We start from the raw sequence: 16,044 nt of genomic DNA, 5'->3' as shown, positions 1-16,044 counted from the left end.
AAGATGCCACAAGCTATCACAATCAAAACCATGAATTCACTGGCTGTTATTATATTCTGTTGGACAGTAGTTCTGTAGATCTTCTCTCACAGATAACATGTCTGAGATTTGTATGTTTCCTCCCACACTGAAGCAGCAGCCTAATGGAGGGCGGTGAGGAAGTAAAGTGAATCTTCTTGCTCTCTTCTCAGAAGTGACAGGGAAACTTTGAGTTGAAGTTGGGTCAAGGAGTCAACTGCACTGCTGGAAACAGGACCACGCTCAAAACTAGTTGGGCTCTTATTTTGAATCAGCCTGATTGGTCGGGTTTCCAGGCTACTTTTGAAAACAAACTCAACACCATCAAAGTCATTTTAGCCAAGGTCAACAGAAGTATATCAGATCCTAAAGCTCATAAATGAAGGTTATTATCTGACCCTGCAGAGGCTGATTGGCTGACTGAGGGTGTGTGTTATTATACAGGATATAGCTCAACATGCACTGGATACTTGTATCTATATTTGGGTGTTTGCACACATATGAGATTTGAAAAAATCCACTTGTCAGTACTTTGTGGTGGACACACTATGGAAAGATGACACCGTTTCTAAGTTAAATAAAACCTAGTTTGGCATTTTCATTCTACAGTGTCTTGTTACTTACTGGCCGACATATAATTATACACTGATACCAACATATCTGCAATAAGCTAATGAACCAATAAGCTCGTTACAGCTGATTTATCAGTCTAGTTCCAACACAGGAGGTAGCTCAGTAGGAGAGTAAGCAAACTTTTATTCACTTCTACTTATATTATCATATGTTTTATTCATTGTCTTATTCTAATATTATTTTCAACGTCTCATCTCACTGCTCTGCAGGACTGAGCGGCTCAGAAGACCCTTTATTCCTACTGCCATCAGACTGTTTAACAACTCAGACAAAGGCAGTGGATGATGACATAGACTCAAACCTTAACTAAATACATGAATAAGCTACTGGACAATTTGAATTTCCCAAGGGATCCATAATGTTTTTTTAATTTTTTTTTTTAATCTTTATTTATCTTTTTAGTTTTTTATTTATTTTTCTGTGCATCCTGTTGAGCATAGAAACCATTTAGTAGTAGTAATAGTAGTAGTAGTAGTAGTAGTTGTAGTAGTAGTGTATAGTCATGTATGATTATTCTGGAAATTCTCTCTCATATTAATTATTCAGAGGTTCGTTTGCATTTTTTAAGCATCAGTGCAACCGGACACTGTTTCTCAGTGGCATGGTTACAGCGACACAGACGGACAGTTGTCTGGGTATCTTACACTATACGCACCGGCCTTAGACCAGTCCGCTGCTGTTTTAAACATACTCGACAATCATTACGCTCAGACATGGCGAGGATGTGTATGGTTGACCAGAGGCTGCTGCAGATGCAGCTGGAAGCCGTACAGACAATGAGAGCGCTGCTTGTAGAGAAAGCCTTCATGGTAATGTGTGATCAATAACGGAGGTATTGTCTGTGGTTGTTGGACTTGGTTTGTGTCCTGCTGACTGATCCGTCTGTTCTCTCTTATGTCTCTGAAATACAGGGGGAAAAAAATAATGGCTTTGATGTTCTCTACCATAACATGAAGCATGGTCAAATTTCCTCCAAGGAGCTGACTGACTTCATCAGAGAAAGGTAAGACCCAGAGGTGCCATTCACATCAGGTAGTCTTATTCTGAAGAGGTGGCCATTTCTACGTGGTTAACAACAAGTTAATCACATCACTCATTAACCTCTTTATAATGTGTGTAGTTCTGCAATACATGTCTTTCCTGTCTTGTGGTTTTCTTGGAATTTAACTGGATATCCACGTCGACACCTGCAGCTCCAGTTCCTGGTATTGTGCTTTTAATAACAACCCATTGCTTAGCTGAGACTGCTACTGACATCGACTTTAAATTTACTTGATTGCTACTGATGTACATCTCGAGACATATGGTTTGTTCTAACTAGGGCTGCGACAAATGATTTTTTTGATTATCAATTAATCTTTCTGTTATTTTTTCTGATAAACTCATTAATGGTTTAGTCCATGAAATGTCAAAAAAGGCCCAAAAGAACTTAAGATTCCAAGGTGACATGTTGAAATGTCATGTTAAGAGTCTAAAACCTAAAGATATCTATATTATATGGGACAAAAAAAGCAGCACAACTTCACATTAAAAAAGCTGCAGCTACAGAATGTAGATCTTGTAGTGTACCAAACCAAAAAACCAAAACCAAAAAATGTAGTTAGTAAGGGCAACATTGTGACTGTAGGTAGATCAGTGTGCATGTTTTTGCAACTTAACCTCTTTGTCAGAGGAGCTTAAACGTGGGCAGAGTCTGTAACCTGTGTAATTATGTAACACGCCTTTAGTGCAGCTTGATAACACCATAATGATAGTTCCTTTTCAGATTCTTCCCACCTCCCTTAAGATTAGCCTCACTGACTGAGAGGTGTGTGTTCATAACCTGCCACATGATAAATGCTCTGCCACTGGAATTCAGCAGCGGATTCCACTGCCTACCCGACTTTGAGACATGCACGATTTGACGTCCTCGATCAGCTGTTTATTGAAAGATGTCGAAACTGTCTTATTACTAATGAATGATGACAAGTCAGGATTTTCTGCTTTAATGATAGTTTTACATTTGTAAAATAAATAATTAAATTATGAAGTCACTAAATGTGCCTACTACTCATATTTTAGCACATCTAGTTATTTCTTTGCTGGCTCCAAAGGGAAACATACAATTAAACGTGTCCTTCTGTTGCTGAATAATCCTTGTGATTGGTGGTTGAACCATTTTTCAAGCTTTGCTGTTTAAACTGTTCAGTCTCATTTAGGTGTAATAAATCATCATTTAGCTTTTAACTTTGCTTAAACATTAACTCTCCTTGCAGCCTGCGGGAATGTGGTTGTTTATAATATACACATGAATCAATGCAACACTGACCAGGAGACAGAGAGTCAGGTAGAGATTAATCGACTGGGTTGTACTATAACTGCTTATATTGCACAGGGGGTATCATGACTCTGTTCACTTTGTTCCAGCTTCCAGGCTGGCTTCGCCTCATAGGTTCACAGACTGGTTGTTCCCCTTTGAAAAACTGCACTATGGCTCCCTCTGCTGGGGAAAACTGTGCCATTCACGGTGTTAATGCTTTCTATGGCTATATCCTGTAATGTCAGTTAATTCCCTTAAAAGCATTTGAAAGCTAAGACTATATTCGCAATCTCCAAGAGACAAACACGCATTCATAAAATCTCTTGCAGCTGCTTTGTACCTACACTGAGAGTTGATAAAATACCTGCACTCTGCTGCCTCATTCTCAGGTCCTATTTCATTCCTTATTTTATTTCAACCATTCAGCAGCCCTTCCCAGGTGAAAAAGTGGAAAAAAAAAACACTTTTTGCAGTTAGTATACAGAAAAATGAACATACTTCTGCTCTTAATAAGAACAGTAAATATTACAATACATAAGTCACTGTCAGTGAACTTCAGAAAGAGACGTCAGAATGTTTTTCCAAAGATTTAATACCTTTTTTTTGTTTTCCAAGATCCTTCTGGATCTGCCTCAGCACCACACATAATTTCTTCCAGTTTTTCCAGCTGTGAGCAGCACCGCTATTTCTTTGTTCTTGTTTTTGGCATTGTGGCAGAATAGTGACTATCAAATCGCACTCAAAAATTAGCTGTATTTCACTCACTTTTTTTGAGCGTCAACACACTACATACTCAAAACCTGCCAAGAATCAGTAAATAAGATGGATTTGGGACACGACTTCAGTCTTCCTCAGCAGACAGAGTTTGTTTGGTTGTCGTGGAGATTGCTCTGTTGTATTAAATATTTATTTCATTAAGATTTAAGATCTACTTTTTCCAAGGTCAAGAATTTACTCTGAAGACCAACTGGTCAACGTTTTTGATATGCTTTGGTCAGACTAAGATTTTCTCAGCCTCGTCTCAGTTGCATCTCAGGCCCAAAAAAAAACTACAACCTTCAACATACAGAGCATTTAACAGGAAAACAATATTTAGAAAGAACTCAAAGTTAACTTAGAGAAGACTTGTGGCTGTGCACATGTCTAAATATGAAGTCAAAAGCTACATGTGACTAATGCACTTGTGAAGAATTATAATCTCTGTAAAATTTGTGTGCATCTGCAGTGCAACACAAGCTTTAAACTGCTTCCATAAGTCCTGGTTTAGAATTTTAAACACTAGGTTTTAAAATGGTTTTCACTGTTTATTTGTCAGCAGGATTACGCAAAAAGTACTGAAGTGATTTGTGCTGAACTCTGTGGGGGGATGGGGCATGGACCAGAGAGGAACCCATTAAATTATAGGGCAGATCAGGATCATTTACCATGAATTAGATTTTATTTTCTCTGAAGTCTGGTGTATGTTGTCTGACGCTGGCCTTGATGAATGTCTGCGCTCTCTGAGTGCATTTACAACATGATTAAGTATAAAAATGAAACTGCCACTCTGGGCTCAGGAAGATGTGGGAATGCAGCCCATAATGCAGCTCTAACTTGTGCCATCTTCTTCTGTGATGTTGTTGTGCTGTGTGTGACTTTCTGTCTTCTTCCATTGGATGTTTTTTGCTTGTGTGGGTACTTGAGTGTGTTTATGATGCGTGTGTGTGTGTGTGTGTGTGTGTGTGTGTGTGTGTGTGTGTGTGTGTGTGTGTGTGTGTGTGTGTGCGCGTGTTTGTCCCGTTTCCCCCTGGCTGACCTTGTTCCTGTGATGTGACTGCAGAGGGAGGCTGGCAAAATGAGACATGCATAATTCAGGCTTGCAGTATAACACTGCTGCAGTTTTTTTCTTTTTTGTTTGTTTTTTTTTACTTCTGTCACTTTGCTGAAGAATGAAGGAATAAAGAGGAAAATTGGGAGAAGCAGGGTTTCAAACACTAGCTTTCATACCCTGTCAGCTTCAGCATGAGGTTTATGAACAAATCACAAGCCAAACCACACTTATTTGGCCACACACTGTGCATGTGGTCAAACATTTATGTTGCGAGCTCTAAGTGGGTGTTTCTGGCTGGGATCTGCAGTTGTTCAGTGGCATGCCCAGTGTGAGCCATAACCTAGTTGAAAATACTTTAGAAAAACTTTGTCATACTATACAATACAGTTGCTGTTACCTTGGAATCGTTGACATATGACACTGTTCATTTGGGGCTAATCAAAGTGTGATTTAATGAGTGATGTGTTTGTTTTTTCTCTGTCCTAGGAGTACTATTGAAGAGGCCTATGCCAGGTCAATGACCAAACTTGCCAAGTCAGCGGGCAACTTTTCTCAGCTTGGGTGAGTGTAAACAGTTTTCCAGAATAAGAGCAGGGTGAACTGATGTAAGACGGTCCCGCCACGTCCTAACCTCTGAGGTGTCTGCCATCTTTTACCCCAGGACGTTCGCTCCGGTGTGGGATGTGTTCAAGAGCTCTACAGAGAAGCTGGCCAGCTGTCACATGGAGCTAGTGAGGAAACTACAGGAACTTATAAAAGAGGTCCAGAAGTACGTGGAAGAGCAGGCCAAAGCACACAAAAAGGTACAGAGACGAAGAGTAAAGGAAACTATATCATTTAGGTAGATCAAAGTTATTGTTATTTGACATTTATTGCTGATGAGATACCTGATACACATTTTGGTTTTTCTTCTAAATGTCACAAGTAGCGTGTATTTTTATTCTATGGAGCTTTTTTTTTTTCTACACCTCACTCCTCCATGTCTCCTCCCTGCTGAGACATGCCATCAGCTCATATCTCATGCAGGAAGCTGCAGAACACAAAGTAAAAATAGGATCTTGGAATTAGTGGAGTTGTGTTTGTGCTTTCAGCATGACAAAGTGGCTGTCACAGTTTCTCTCTGTCACCTCCCTGCACTCGCTCCTCGTTCCTCTCTGCTTTGTGTGTCTTGGCTAACTTGCAGCCACAATTCATATTGTAGTTAAGCAGAGCAAATAACAAAAAATAAACACCCATCTTGGAATAGGTGCACAAAATGTGTACGTAATTTAGGGTTTTGCCAGCTGAGTTTTCTTCTATTTATTTCAGTGATGTTTACATTAGAGCATGACTGTGTCAAGACGAGGGACAGAGAACAACAGAGTCAAACTATAGAGCGACCAAGCTTACGTGTTTCTCTTTTTACGTCCTCTAACTGCTCCAGCTGATATGAAGAGCTATAAGAAAAGAACAAATGCAGTCTGTTCAGATCAAGTGCAGAGTTGGATCCATTTTTAATAGCTGCTGCATAGCTTTAATCACTTCCTGCTGTAGTGTGTCACATGCTGGAGAGTGAAACCGAGGGAGTGACATAGTGTTTTACTGCAGCACTAAAGGACCTCTGTGTGTGTTTTTTTTCTTTTTTTTTTAAATCACATAATAAACACATTTATTCCAGGACAAGTGTTGACTGTGTATTATGCTAAGTTGAAACTATAGAGCAATGGGTGACACTTGCACTTATTATTTAGCCTGCTGTTAGCTGAGTAATTGTATGAGACAATTGTGTTTTTGTTAGACGAAAGAGGAGGTGGCGTCCACCCTGGAGGCCGTGCAGAACATCCAGACCATATCTCAGGGTCTGCAGAAGTCCAAGGAGATCTACAACGCCAAAACTGTGGAGCAGGAGCGCCTCCGCAAAGAGGGGGCCACCCAGAGAGATGTGGACAAGGTGGGAGGTCACACTTGCACGTACACACACACACACACCCCCACATAATCATGGTATGCTATTAAGGCATGATGAAGTGCCTCAACACTCCAGAAACCTTAACCCCAAAAAGCCTCTTGCTTTCAAATGTGAAGAGGAGTTTGGTTTCCTTTGCTGATTTGTGAGTTGATCTGGGAGAACAGAGGCCCATTGTCTCCAGTGTATATAAACTGATGATAGCCATTTATCTGTCTGTTTGTACTTTGCAGGCTGGAGTGAAAGCCAAAAAAGCCACAGAGACCTACAAGTCATATGTGGAGAAATATGCCACAGCAAAGTCAGAATTTGAACAGAAGATGGCAGAAACTGCACAGGTATTGTGATTCACAGAACTTCCTTGTGCTGCGTGTGGGCGCTTAAATGAAATGTGTGCTCACAAACTCTGTCTGTTGTTGGTCTCTGTGGTATGCAAAACTTTCATTGTGTAATATGTCAGTCTCGTGTGTGTGTGTGTGTGTGTGTGTGTGTGTGTGTGTGTGTTCCATGTTTCATGCCCTGTATCATCTCCAGATTGTGTTTTTTCCTCTGCAACGGAATCATTGTGGAAACCTTTGATTGGATCCATCTGAAGGACTGATTAGATAAACTCCAAATTAAAATCAGATCAGCAGATTTTGGCCTCCTTATCCTCCTGCACCGCAGCAGCTCCACCACCAAAAATGGTTCCAGTTAGCATTTTTGTTTTCTCAGTGTCGGCGTTGCAGCTTTGCCTCCCTGGGATCACAGTCTACGGCTCATCTCAAACTCGGCACATGTGGACATGCGTTGTAAACACTGAACACATGTGCTCCTTGACATCACCGGGGCTCCTACATGTGTGTACTCTTTGTCTGAGTGTGTCGGTGGGTGGGTGTGAGCGTATGCTGGCTCTTATTGTGGCGAATGACAGAAGCACAGTCTTATTTGTGTGTACGTCTCTGTAGTGTAGATGCAGCAGTGTTTGTGGTAAGAAAGGCTCCTCTTCCTCGACACTATAATTTTCCAGTTTTTGATTATTTATACTCATCCACCTAAGGTTAACTTTGTATTTATTTTTTCAGTCAAAGAAGACAGCTCTGGCACTGTGTGTATATCTGTGTGTGTGTGTATTCATGCACACGTGTCCATCAAACAGACAGTTGCTGCAGATGCAGCTTCCACAGGGAAAAACAACCAAACCCAGTTGCACGCCTCTGTCTTCTAACATTGTCGCCATCGTTAGCCAGGTTCAAACTGAGCTGTTCACAGATGCATCAAACACAATACAACTGACAGTGTATGGTCTATCACACTTTTCAAAATAAAAGAAAATTCATTCCACCCACTAAAAGCTCTGCTTCAAAGTAAGAGTACTTCATGTAGTGGAGTCAAAAGTACAATATATTTGTCTTTTAAGTGCAGTGGAGTAGAAGTCAGAAATTTAGTCATATGTAAATTACGGATACTGGAAAAATATACTTAAGTACAGTACTCAAGTAAATGTACGCAGTTACTGTCCACCCCTGTGTGTGAGGACCAATATGTGTGTGAGACAACCCAAACAGACACACGGGAAGCGACAGGGACAAAACAAGGAAGTGAGGCTTCCTAGGCTGCTTTTTTTTGTTTTCATGCCTTTGGTTTCATGGCACTGATGCCAGGATGCGGATTTGTCATTGTGCAGTTAGACTAAAAGTGACTGGATGATTCCTCTGTGCCATAACTGCCTTCGTCCTTGTGTTACAGAAATTCCAAGACATTGAAGAAAGCCACATTCTCCACATGAAGGAGATCATTCAGTCATACTCACAGTCTGTCGACGAAACGCACATTCAGATAGGAGAGGTGAGTGTACACACACACACACACACACGCGCGCGCGCGCACGTACATACTCTCTGACATTCCTGTGGGTGGAGTAGATGTCTTGTTGACCTGAGGCTGTGCTCATTGGGTTCACTGTGTGTCATATCAATTAGTGTCGTCTTTGATCTCACTAATCATTTAACTGAGAAGCAGGAAATGGTCCATTCAGCCTTTTATGCCAAGCAATTAAAAACTGATCAAAACTCCCTCTCAGCCGATCTGAAACACCTCCAAACAAGTCCAAACATTTGCCAAATGCTGTGTCTGAAAGAAAAGTGCTGCATAAGCCCGTTTGTTTCTGGAAGAGTGTGTTTAGGTTTTAGAGAATGGCAGCAGGTCTGATCAACTCCAATTGTGAAGGCTTTCAAACATCGTCCACAAGTATATTAATCAGTATTTAACGTGAAACAGAGATTTCTTTTCATTTATTTATTCAGCAATCACACTTACCCAGTGCCACACAGAATAACTCAAGACGAACTACAAACCACTGCTCTGTTCTCCTTCATCTGTGGCTGCTGCAGTTCCCTCGTTGTCCACAGAGGGCGACACAGCTCCACCGTGAGAGTGTGTCGGTCCAGCCTGCAGCTCGTGCGGCAAGTTGGAAAGAATGTGGAGCGACAGGCTACCACTGGTTATTCAGTCTCACAGTTCCTGCTTCTGAGTGGGAGATGGGCAGCAGCGCTGCTGCCTGTTGCTGAGCCAAATTAAAACACCGCTCGGAGACAAGTGGCCCTTCTTTCCAACCCAGAAAATCAGAATCAGTCTAAGAAGTTGCGATTTTGGTGATAAGTATTCCTCAAACCAAGTTGTGAGGGCGGGAATACCTTTATTACATGAGGGTGGGGCAGGAGGGAGGAGGGAGATGGAGGCTGGGACCAGTTTTAACTCTGCAGCACTGGGAGCCCATAGGCCTTCATGCTGACAAGCAACAGACAGAATCATAAATGTGCAGAGCCTTATATTAAAATATCAAATGATATGAGGGCTGTTTCAGTTAGACACACACACACACACACACACACACGCACGCACACACACACACACACACACAACACAGAACACATAAAGCCCTTATTCTGTGTAGTGTGGAGTGATTTTATTGACTTATGTTACATTTCATTTCAGTCTCTTTCTTCTTTGAGGAAGAAACCGTATGAATATTTACTTTAAGTAATTATCTTTACATTCTGTCCCAGTATTTCTTCAGTTATAGTGAATATACTTCAATGATCATTTCAATGTCACAGCGCCTGTGTTGTAATATTTGAGCCACACAGTTGTAAGAACTTTCAGCCATAGTTCAAGATTCAGGATTTAAAGATTTGTCACGTACATGTATTTTCAGTACGTGCAGTGAAAAGAGGATGTGCTAACGGGCTAATGTGCACCAATAATAATTAGAACAAAAGTAAAAAATTAAGGATTAAAACAACCAAGTTTTTAGTTTAAAGAGTCACCAAGCACCAAGTCCAACTCACAAAGGAAACTTGTTTTAAAAGTGGCCTGGTGCTGCATTCAGGAACAGAGGCAGGAATTACAGCAGTGTTATCGCCTCAGCACAGTACCAGCCAGCCAAAGCAAACAGGACCTATCTTTAAGATTATCAGTGGTTGAATCATATTATGTGTGCGAAGGGAGTGCAGGAAAGCTGAAGGTAAATGAGATGATTCCAGTTATTAAAGGTCACGGAACTCCTTCCACTTTAATTCAGTCAAACATTACAATATTCCTCTTTAGTGTATGTTCTTTATGTTCCAACAACAAGCAGCCTTGATATAAGATAATCAAAAATGTAGTTGAATGATCTTAAAGTGAATCGTAAATGTATGGGTGATAAAGCAATAATCAATATTTTTTTATCCTGTGAATGCATATCTATGACTCAGAGGAAGGCCAGCAAACTAAAAAAGGAAATCTGTAAAATTTGATTTCTCAGTTCTGAAGATACTGTGAGGATGGATGATGAAGTCAAGTGCTCACTGGTAGAATTACAATAAGAAATCAAAGTTTTTCAGATATATTTGATGTGGATATCACTTAAAATGTAGATTTTTTTTCTCTGTAGACTTGAACCAAAAATAAACTTTTTCACTGCCTCTGCGTGGTACAGAGGAAAAGCTGTCACCCACCACCGGGGGCCTGCTGGTCATCATTAGACACACTAAGTTGTGTTTGTTGGTGGGGGACCGTGTCCTTGTCGCTGCACTGGTGACTTCTACTGGATGGTCGGAGTGCCTGCAAACAGATTTGCACATCTGGGGTGGGATAGCACGAATCTCTTATGTTCCTTGCTGGCAGGTGATTAAGAATGGCTGGTGAGTCAATGTGTACCAGTTTACCAGATGACACATGTATTTACACCAACATCAAGCCAACAGTGGGGCTAGCAGTGACTTTGACAGTTGAGAAGGGAAACTGGGGGTAACAACAAAACAACACCCACCATCAACAGAAAGGTTCCTTTTGTCTCATATGTATCTTCTCCAACAGTAGAGTCCGGTGTCAGAGACATTAAACTACCAGAGACAGGTGATTGGGGGGACGATCAGTGAATGAAACCAAAGCAAAGGGTAACTGTGACAGAAGGAGTCTCTAAAATCAAGAAGCATCGATGTCGGGGTGGCAGATGTCTTCAGACAAAGCTCAGTGGGCATGAAGGATCAGAGCATCAGAATGAAAGGATGAGAGGAAAAAAGTGAGCGTGTAAAGAAAGAAAAATACCTTATATAGTTATATTAAGGTCCTGTTTGAGCTGAGAGAAGTGCAGAATGTTGTTTCCTGCGCAAACAGCTTTAAACTCACATAAGAGCAGGTGTGTCTGCCAGTGTGCGTGCTGTGTTTGTTTTTTTAAGTAAGCATTTGTGTGTGAGCGAGGATCCCTTGAAGGCAGATGCATGTTTCCAGCATGTGGGCGAAAGAAGTCTCCGCAGTACGAGGTCTGTATGTGTGTGTGTGTGTGTGTGTGTGTGTGAGAGTGAGAGGCAAGCAGGGCACGCAGGTTGATGACATGAGTGCCCCCCCCATCATGGCAGCAGCACCTGACAGATCGCGTGTGCTGCAGTGAGCATACTTCCTCACCGCGGCAACCTCCCTGCTGCCCCCCACCCACCCCTCACCCACATCACCCTCCCTCCTAACATCCTCTCCTGCCAGGGCACAGAGGCTAATGCACTCCACCTCGCTACAGGGGCCTGGGGGGCAGAAACGTATGTGTGTGTGTATGTGTGTGTGTGTTTGTTTGATGGAGGAGCCACACTGCGCTCACAGTATCACGCACATCTAAATGGTTTGGTGAGACGGCACAGTCAACCACCGCTCTTCATCCCCATGCCTATACATCGCTTTCGCTTCCCCCTCAGTAAACACACAAGCACACATGCACATCCAAAACAAACAAGCAAACAAACACTATCCTTCCTCTGATACAGCCCAAAGGGCAGACCACAGTGCCAACAACAATGATTCAACCTGACTCAATAGAATGACAGTGGAGTACAGTATATCTCCACAGGCTATATACAAAATAAATGTTATAAATATCAGCTAAAGGCAGAGCAGTGGAGGTTACAGAGTGCAGCGGGCTGCGTTCATCTCCCGTCGTGTGTATCATACAACAAACTGCACCGCACACAAACACAAACTGTATGTGGCACTAATCCTTTGTTTTCCTTCATTCTTAGAAAGTTGTATATGTTATGACTTCACTGATAGTATGAAAGTCAAAGGCACTGAACCATAAGTCTAGTGCTGGCTGACTTATCCAGCTGCATTTTCCTCACTCAGGGATGAACACTTGTTGTCTTATGTATTTAGTTTCATCAGTTTCAATGAGAAATATTCAGTACAGTAAATTCCATTCAATTCAACACTTCCTGACCACAGCAGATGGCTGTTAAATTTTGACCAAAAGCAACATAATCAATCAAAAAAAGTCTCCTCCTGCTTAAAGGATTTCATGTAGTGCAGCTTTAAATCGTCCATAAACTCAGAATATACTGCATGTAGCTGAGAAGATACAGACTGTGCATGTGATGATAGATTTAAAATATGGTATTGGAGTTACAAAACTTCTTGTTCTAAGTTCACGTCATCAAAAACTACCAACAAGCTGTGTGCAATGAGCAGTGATCACCTGAGGAAAAGTCAGTAGCTCAGTAGGGAGTAAATTGAATGAAAGTGTCTCATTCTTCAGTCAGGTTCAGAGCGTTGGAAAACCACACTGCAATATTTATTGAGTGTTGTTCCACATTTGCTGGTGAAGTTGGATGTGGCTGTTCTGACAGAACTTCGTGAAGTTGCATCTTTTTTTCTGTGGGTGTATTGATCACCAGTTTACTGTGTCAGTTCTAGTGCTGGGTATTGAACTTCAATACTTTTATGGTTTGACACTGTCGAGGATCCAATAACGCCTCGTCATTCGAAATGTTCACACTTAAGAAGTAAATCTCATCAGCGTCAGTGAGCCAATCAGCATGCAGCATGCTTGGACCAAGGTCTAATAATGCTGGTGATTGGCTGTTTATTTACACAAACATGTTCAAGTGTGTAAAGAGACCAAGAAGAAAAGAGCCGCTTTCTACTCTAGATTTCTACTCTAATGTGTATTATAATCGTATTTTTCGTATTTTTCTTAAAATGGATTTGATAAAATCAATATCTGTGTCAGTACAATATTGAATTTTTTTTTAATAAGTTTTTTTTATTCTTGGCCATTTTTGCCTTTACTATAATAGGGACAGTGATAGAGACGCAGGTAAGTTAGGGATGAGAGAGAGGGGATGACATGCAGCGAAGGGCCTGACTCAGATTCGAGCCCAGGCCACTGCAGTAAGGACACTATACACTTGTCAGTTTCTAACCCCAAGCTACAGCTGAACTTGTTTTCCCATATTTAACTGTCAGTAAATATGATTTGTTCTTTTTGTTTTCATAGCTCCACAATGAATTTGTGAGGAACATTGAAAACACCTCAGTGGAGAGCTTAATACAGAAACTGGCTGAGAGCAAAGGAACGGGCAAGGAGAGACCAGGTAAGCCACACCCACTCTGTGTATGTTTCATTTCTGATAATCAGTGTTGGTCAGTTTCTGCGTTTTTTGGAAGTAAATTGGTGGTCAGAGGAACGGGTCCTCTGGCTGATCCTGCCTTGTGGGGATGGGAGGGGTGTATAGAGAGGGGCAATTAGAAGTAGGAGTGGGCCATCAGAGTCAATCATAGTAATCTGCTGTAAAGGTAGGCAGGCTTGGCATTCCAGTAAGCATGTGACACACTGGGGGCTTTGCTGTGCTCGCAGACTAAGAACCAACCATTTGAGGAGGTCAGAGCTCAACAGTGACTCTTGTGTAAACTTTGCCATGCCACAATAATCAAGGGAATACTCCTCAGACTCCTTTGGCTCTACCCCCCTCCTCTTTTTTTCCACACACACTGCTCATCCAATCATAGTTAGTTACTCCTGTAGTTAGTGCAGCGGCTCTGATTTTTATACCATCAGCTGTTAATTAGTCTGTGAAATCTGCATGTGAACAGTTCAAAGCCCCGTTGTAAATATCCAGTCACTTCACTGGACCCTGCTCTTGTAGTACATTACGTCAGGTCACAGGCACAAAGGGTTAACCTCTGCTGTGTTTGTGTGTACACAAACAGTGACCCCTGTGTCCAGACGCTGCGTCCAAGGAGTGGTGGCCTTCATTTGTTTGGACAGCAGAATTAATTGAGGCTAAAAAACGGTCAAAAAATTCCTCTTGTATCAAGCTGTTCATTAGGGATTGCACAGCAGCCCCGGCCCTGTCAGAAAAATAACCTGTCTGTCCCCTGATTAAATAGCTGAACGGATGGCCGGTCCAGTGCCTTTAGAGAGAGAGAGGTTGAATAAACTTTCTATTGCGGAAACAATCCCAAAGTGACACACTGCGAGGCAGGGGGGTTCGGAGTGTTCAACGATATCCAGCTGAGCTGTCAACTGGCGGTGGGCCAGACACGCAAACCCCCCCACCCCCCCACCCACCCACCCTCTTCTGCCCCTCTCCCACTCCCAGTGCCATGTGAAGCATATGCAATTTAAAAAACCATTCTCCGCTCATGCGTGACTGCATGCTTCCCTCACAGAGAGTAGAAAGAAAAGTAACATCTTCCCCTGTATAAACAAAGTCGTCTGTCTGTTTGGGAGATGTTTAAACAGTTCCTAATGTCTGCCCAGATTTAGGTAATATTCATGTGTCTGGTGTTTGGACTTTTTCTGCAGTTGGTGTGCATAAATATTGTCAGATGCAATCGCAGGATGCTAGCGGCAAAGAGTTCCTGCTCTGCCTTGGCCTTACGTAGATCCACAGCATTTGTTAAACATCCCAGAGCTTGAACAAAGAATGCAATGTGTAATTTTCCAGTAATTTCCCCCCTCTTCTGGGTCCTTTTTTTTATTACCTTTGTTTGACAATATGTACAGCTGATGGATTTAATGAAAGATGAGATAATGATCTTAAGCTTCCTCTCCAGGAAAAGATGCACCTCATGAGTTCAGACATTCCTACCTGTTTTATGTCACTACAATGAGCGAATGGGGATGATGAAGTTACCCTGTGTGTGTGTGTGTGTGTCTCTCTCACATCCTCCCATGAGAACAAGTTCTTGAGCGATCATGCCAATTTTGTTTTGATTGGCATGAAACTCTCTCACGCGCGCACACACACACACACAGATGGTGGTTCGTGCTCTGCGTTGTGTGTGTTCGCCGGCGGTGAAGAGGCCTGATATTGCACAGTAGAGTAGATCGGTCATTGGTGTACTTTATCCACTTCACTTGGCGTGATGCATGCCTCTCGTGACTCGCCGCTTCCCTGCGCTTCACTCAGCACTGCACACGCCAAACAATGCGTCAATTCTGCTCGCGACCGGCGTCCTCTGGGGAGACTTCATTGGACCGCCGCTACTGTATACATTTTGAGTTGAAATATCATTAGCTTTGTTGTTTTCAGGTCAAGGCATGTTAGTGTATCGGAAATATTGCCAGAGGGTCCTGCCCCGTCTCGCTCTCTCTCTCTCTTTCTCTATCGCTCTCTCTCCTGCTCATCTTGTGAGCTATTAAGCTTTCTAGCTCTGTACAGTACATCTGTCTCTCTCTGGTTTGAGAGCTTCGTGTATTTCAGGTCATGCACGTAAAGAAAAATCATTTTAAAATGGCATTTCAGTGTGTGTGTCTCCTTTCCTATTAAGCGTCCAGGTGTAGTCACACGTCTGTGTAACTGTAACATTAATACTGGACTGTAGTAATAAAATATACTGTAGTGAGTGTGTGTGTTTACATTTATAATTAGATTAATTAATGATTCAGTTTGTTTCATTTTATAGCTCAGGTTTCACTCTTACTAATAGATAATTACAATAAATACATACACACACACACACACATGCACACATACTGACACTGATTGACACATAAACACATCACATGTCTTGCCACTGGTTTTCCTGTGTGTGTGTGTGTGTGTG

General features: G+C 42.0%; 1 protein-coding gene across 9 annotated transcripts in view; it reads left to right on the top strand.

Annotated features, from left to right (window-relative positions):
• The window catches only part of fcho2 (FCH and mu domain containing endocytic adaptor 2), a 41,297-nt gene that overhangs the window by 7,071 nt on the left and 18,182 nt on the right, over window positions 1-16,044 (top strand). For all 9 annotated transcript variants that reach the window (XM_071465576.1, XM_071465580.1, XM_071465579.1 and 6 more), the window contains exons 2-8: window positions 1,563-1,654; window positions 5,247-5,321; window positions 5,422-5,563; window positions 6,538-6,690; window positions 6,939-7,043; window positions 8,434-8,532; window positions 13,490-13,586. In XM_071465576.1, coding sequence (XP_071321677.1) covers window positions 1,563-1,654; window positions 5,247-5,321; window positions 5,422-5,563; window positions 6,538-6,690; window positions 6,939-7,043; window positions 8,434-8,532; window positions 13,490-13,586 — 763 coding nt within the window. The remainder of the gene's footprint in view (window positions 1-1,562; window positions 1,655-5,246; window positions 5,322-5,421; window positions 5,564-6,537; window positions 6,691-6,938; window positions 7,044-8,433; window positions 8,533-13,489; window positions 13,587-16,044) is intronic.

This window comes from Trachinotus anak, unplaced genomic scaffold (genome assembly GCF_046630095.1).
Source record: "Trachinotus anak isolate AG129_WGS33_773 ecotype Australia unplaced genomic scaffold, CSIRO_AGI_Tana_v1 ptg000028l, whole genome shotgun sequence".
NCBI classification, from domain to species: Eukaryota; Metazoa; Chordata; class Actinopteri; order Carangiformes; family Carangidae; genus Trachinotus; species Trachinotus anak.
The sequence above is the reverse complement of the archived record's forward strand: the minus strand, read 5'-3'. Positions and strand labels throughout refer to the sequence as shown.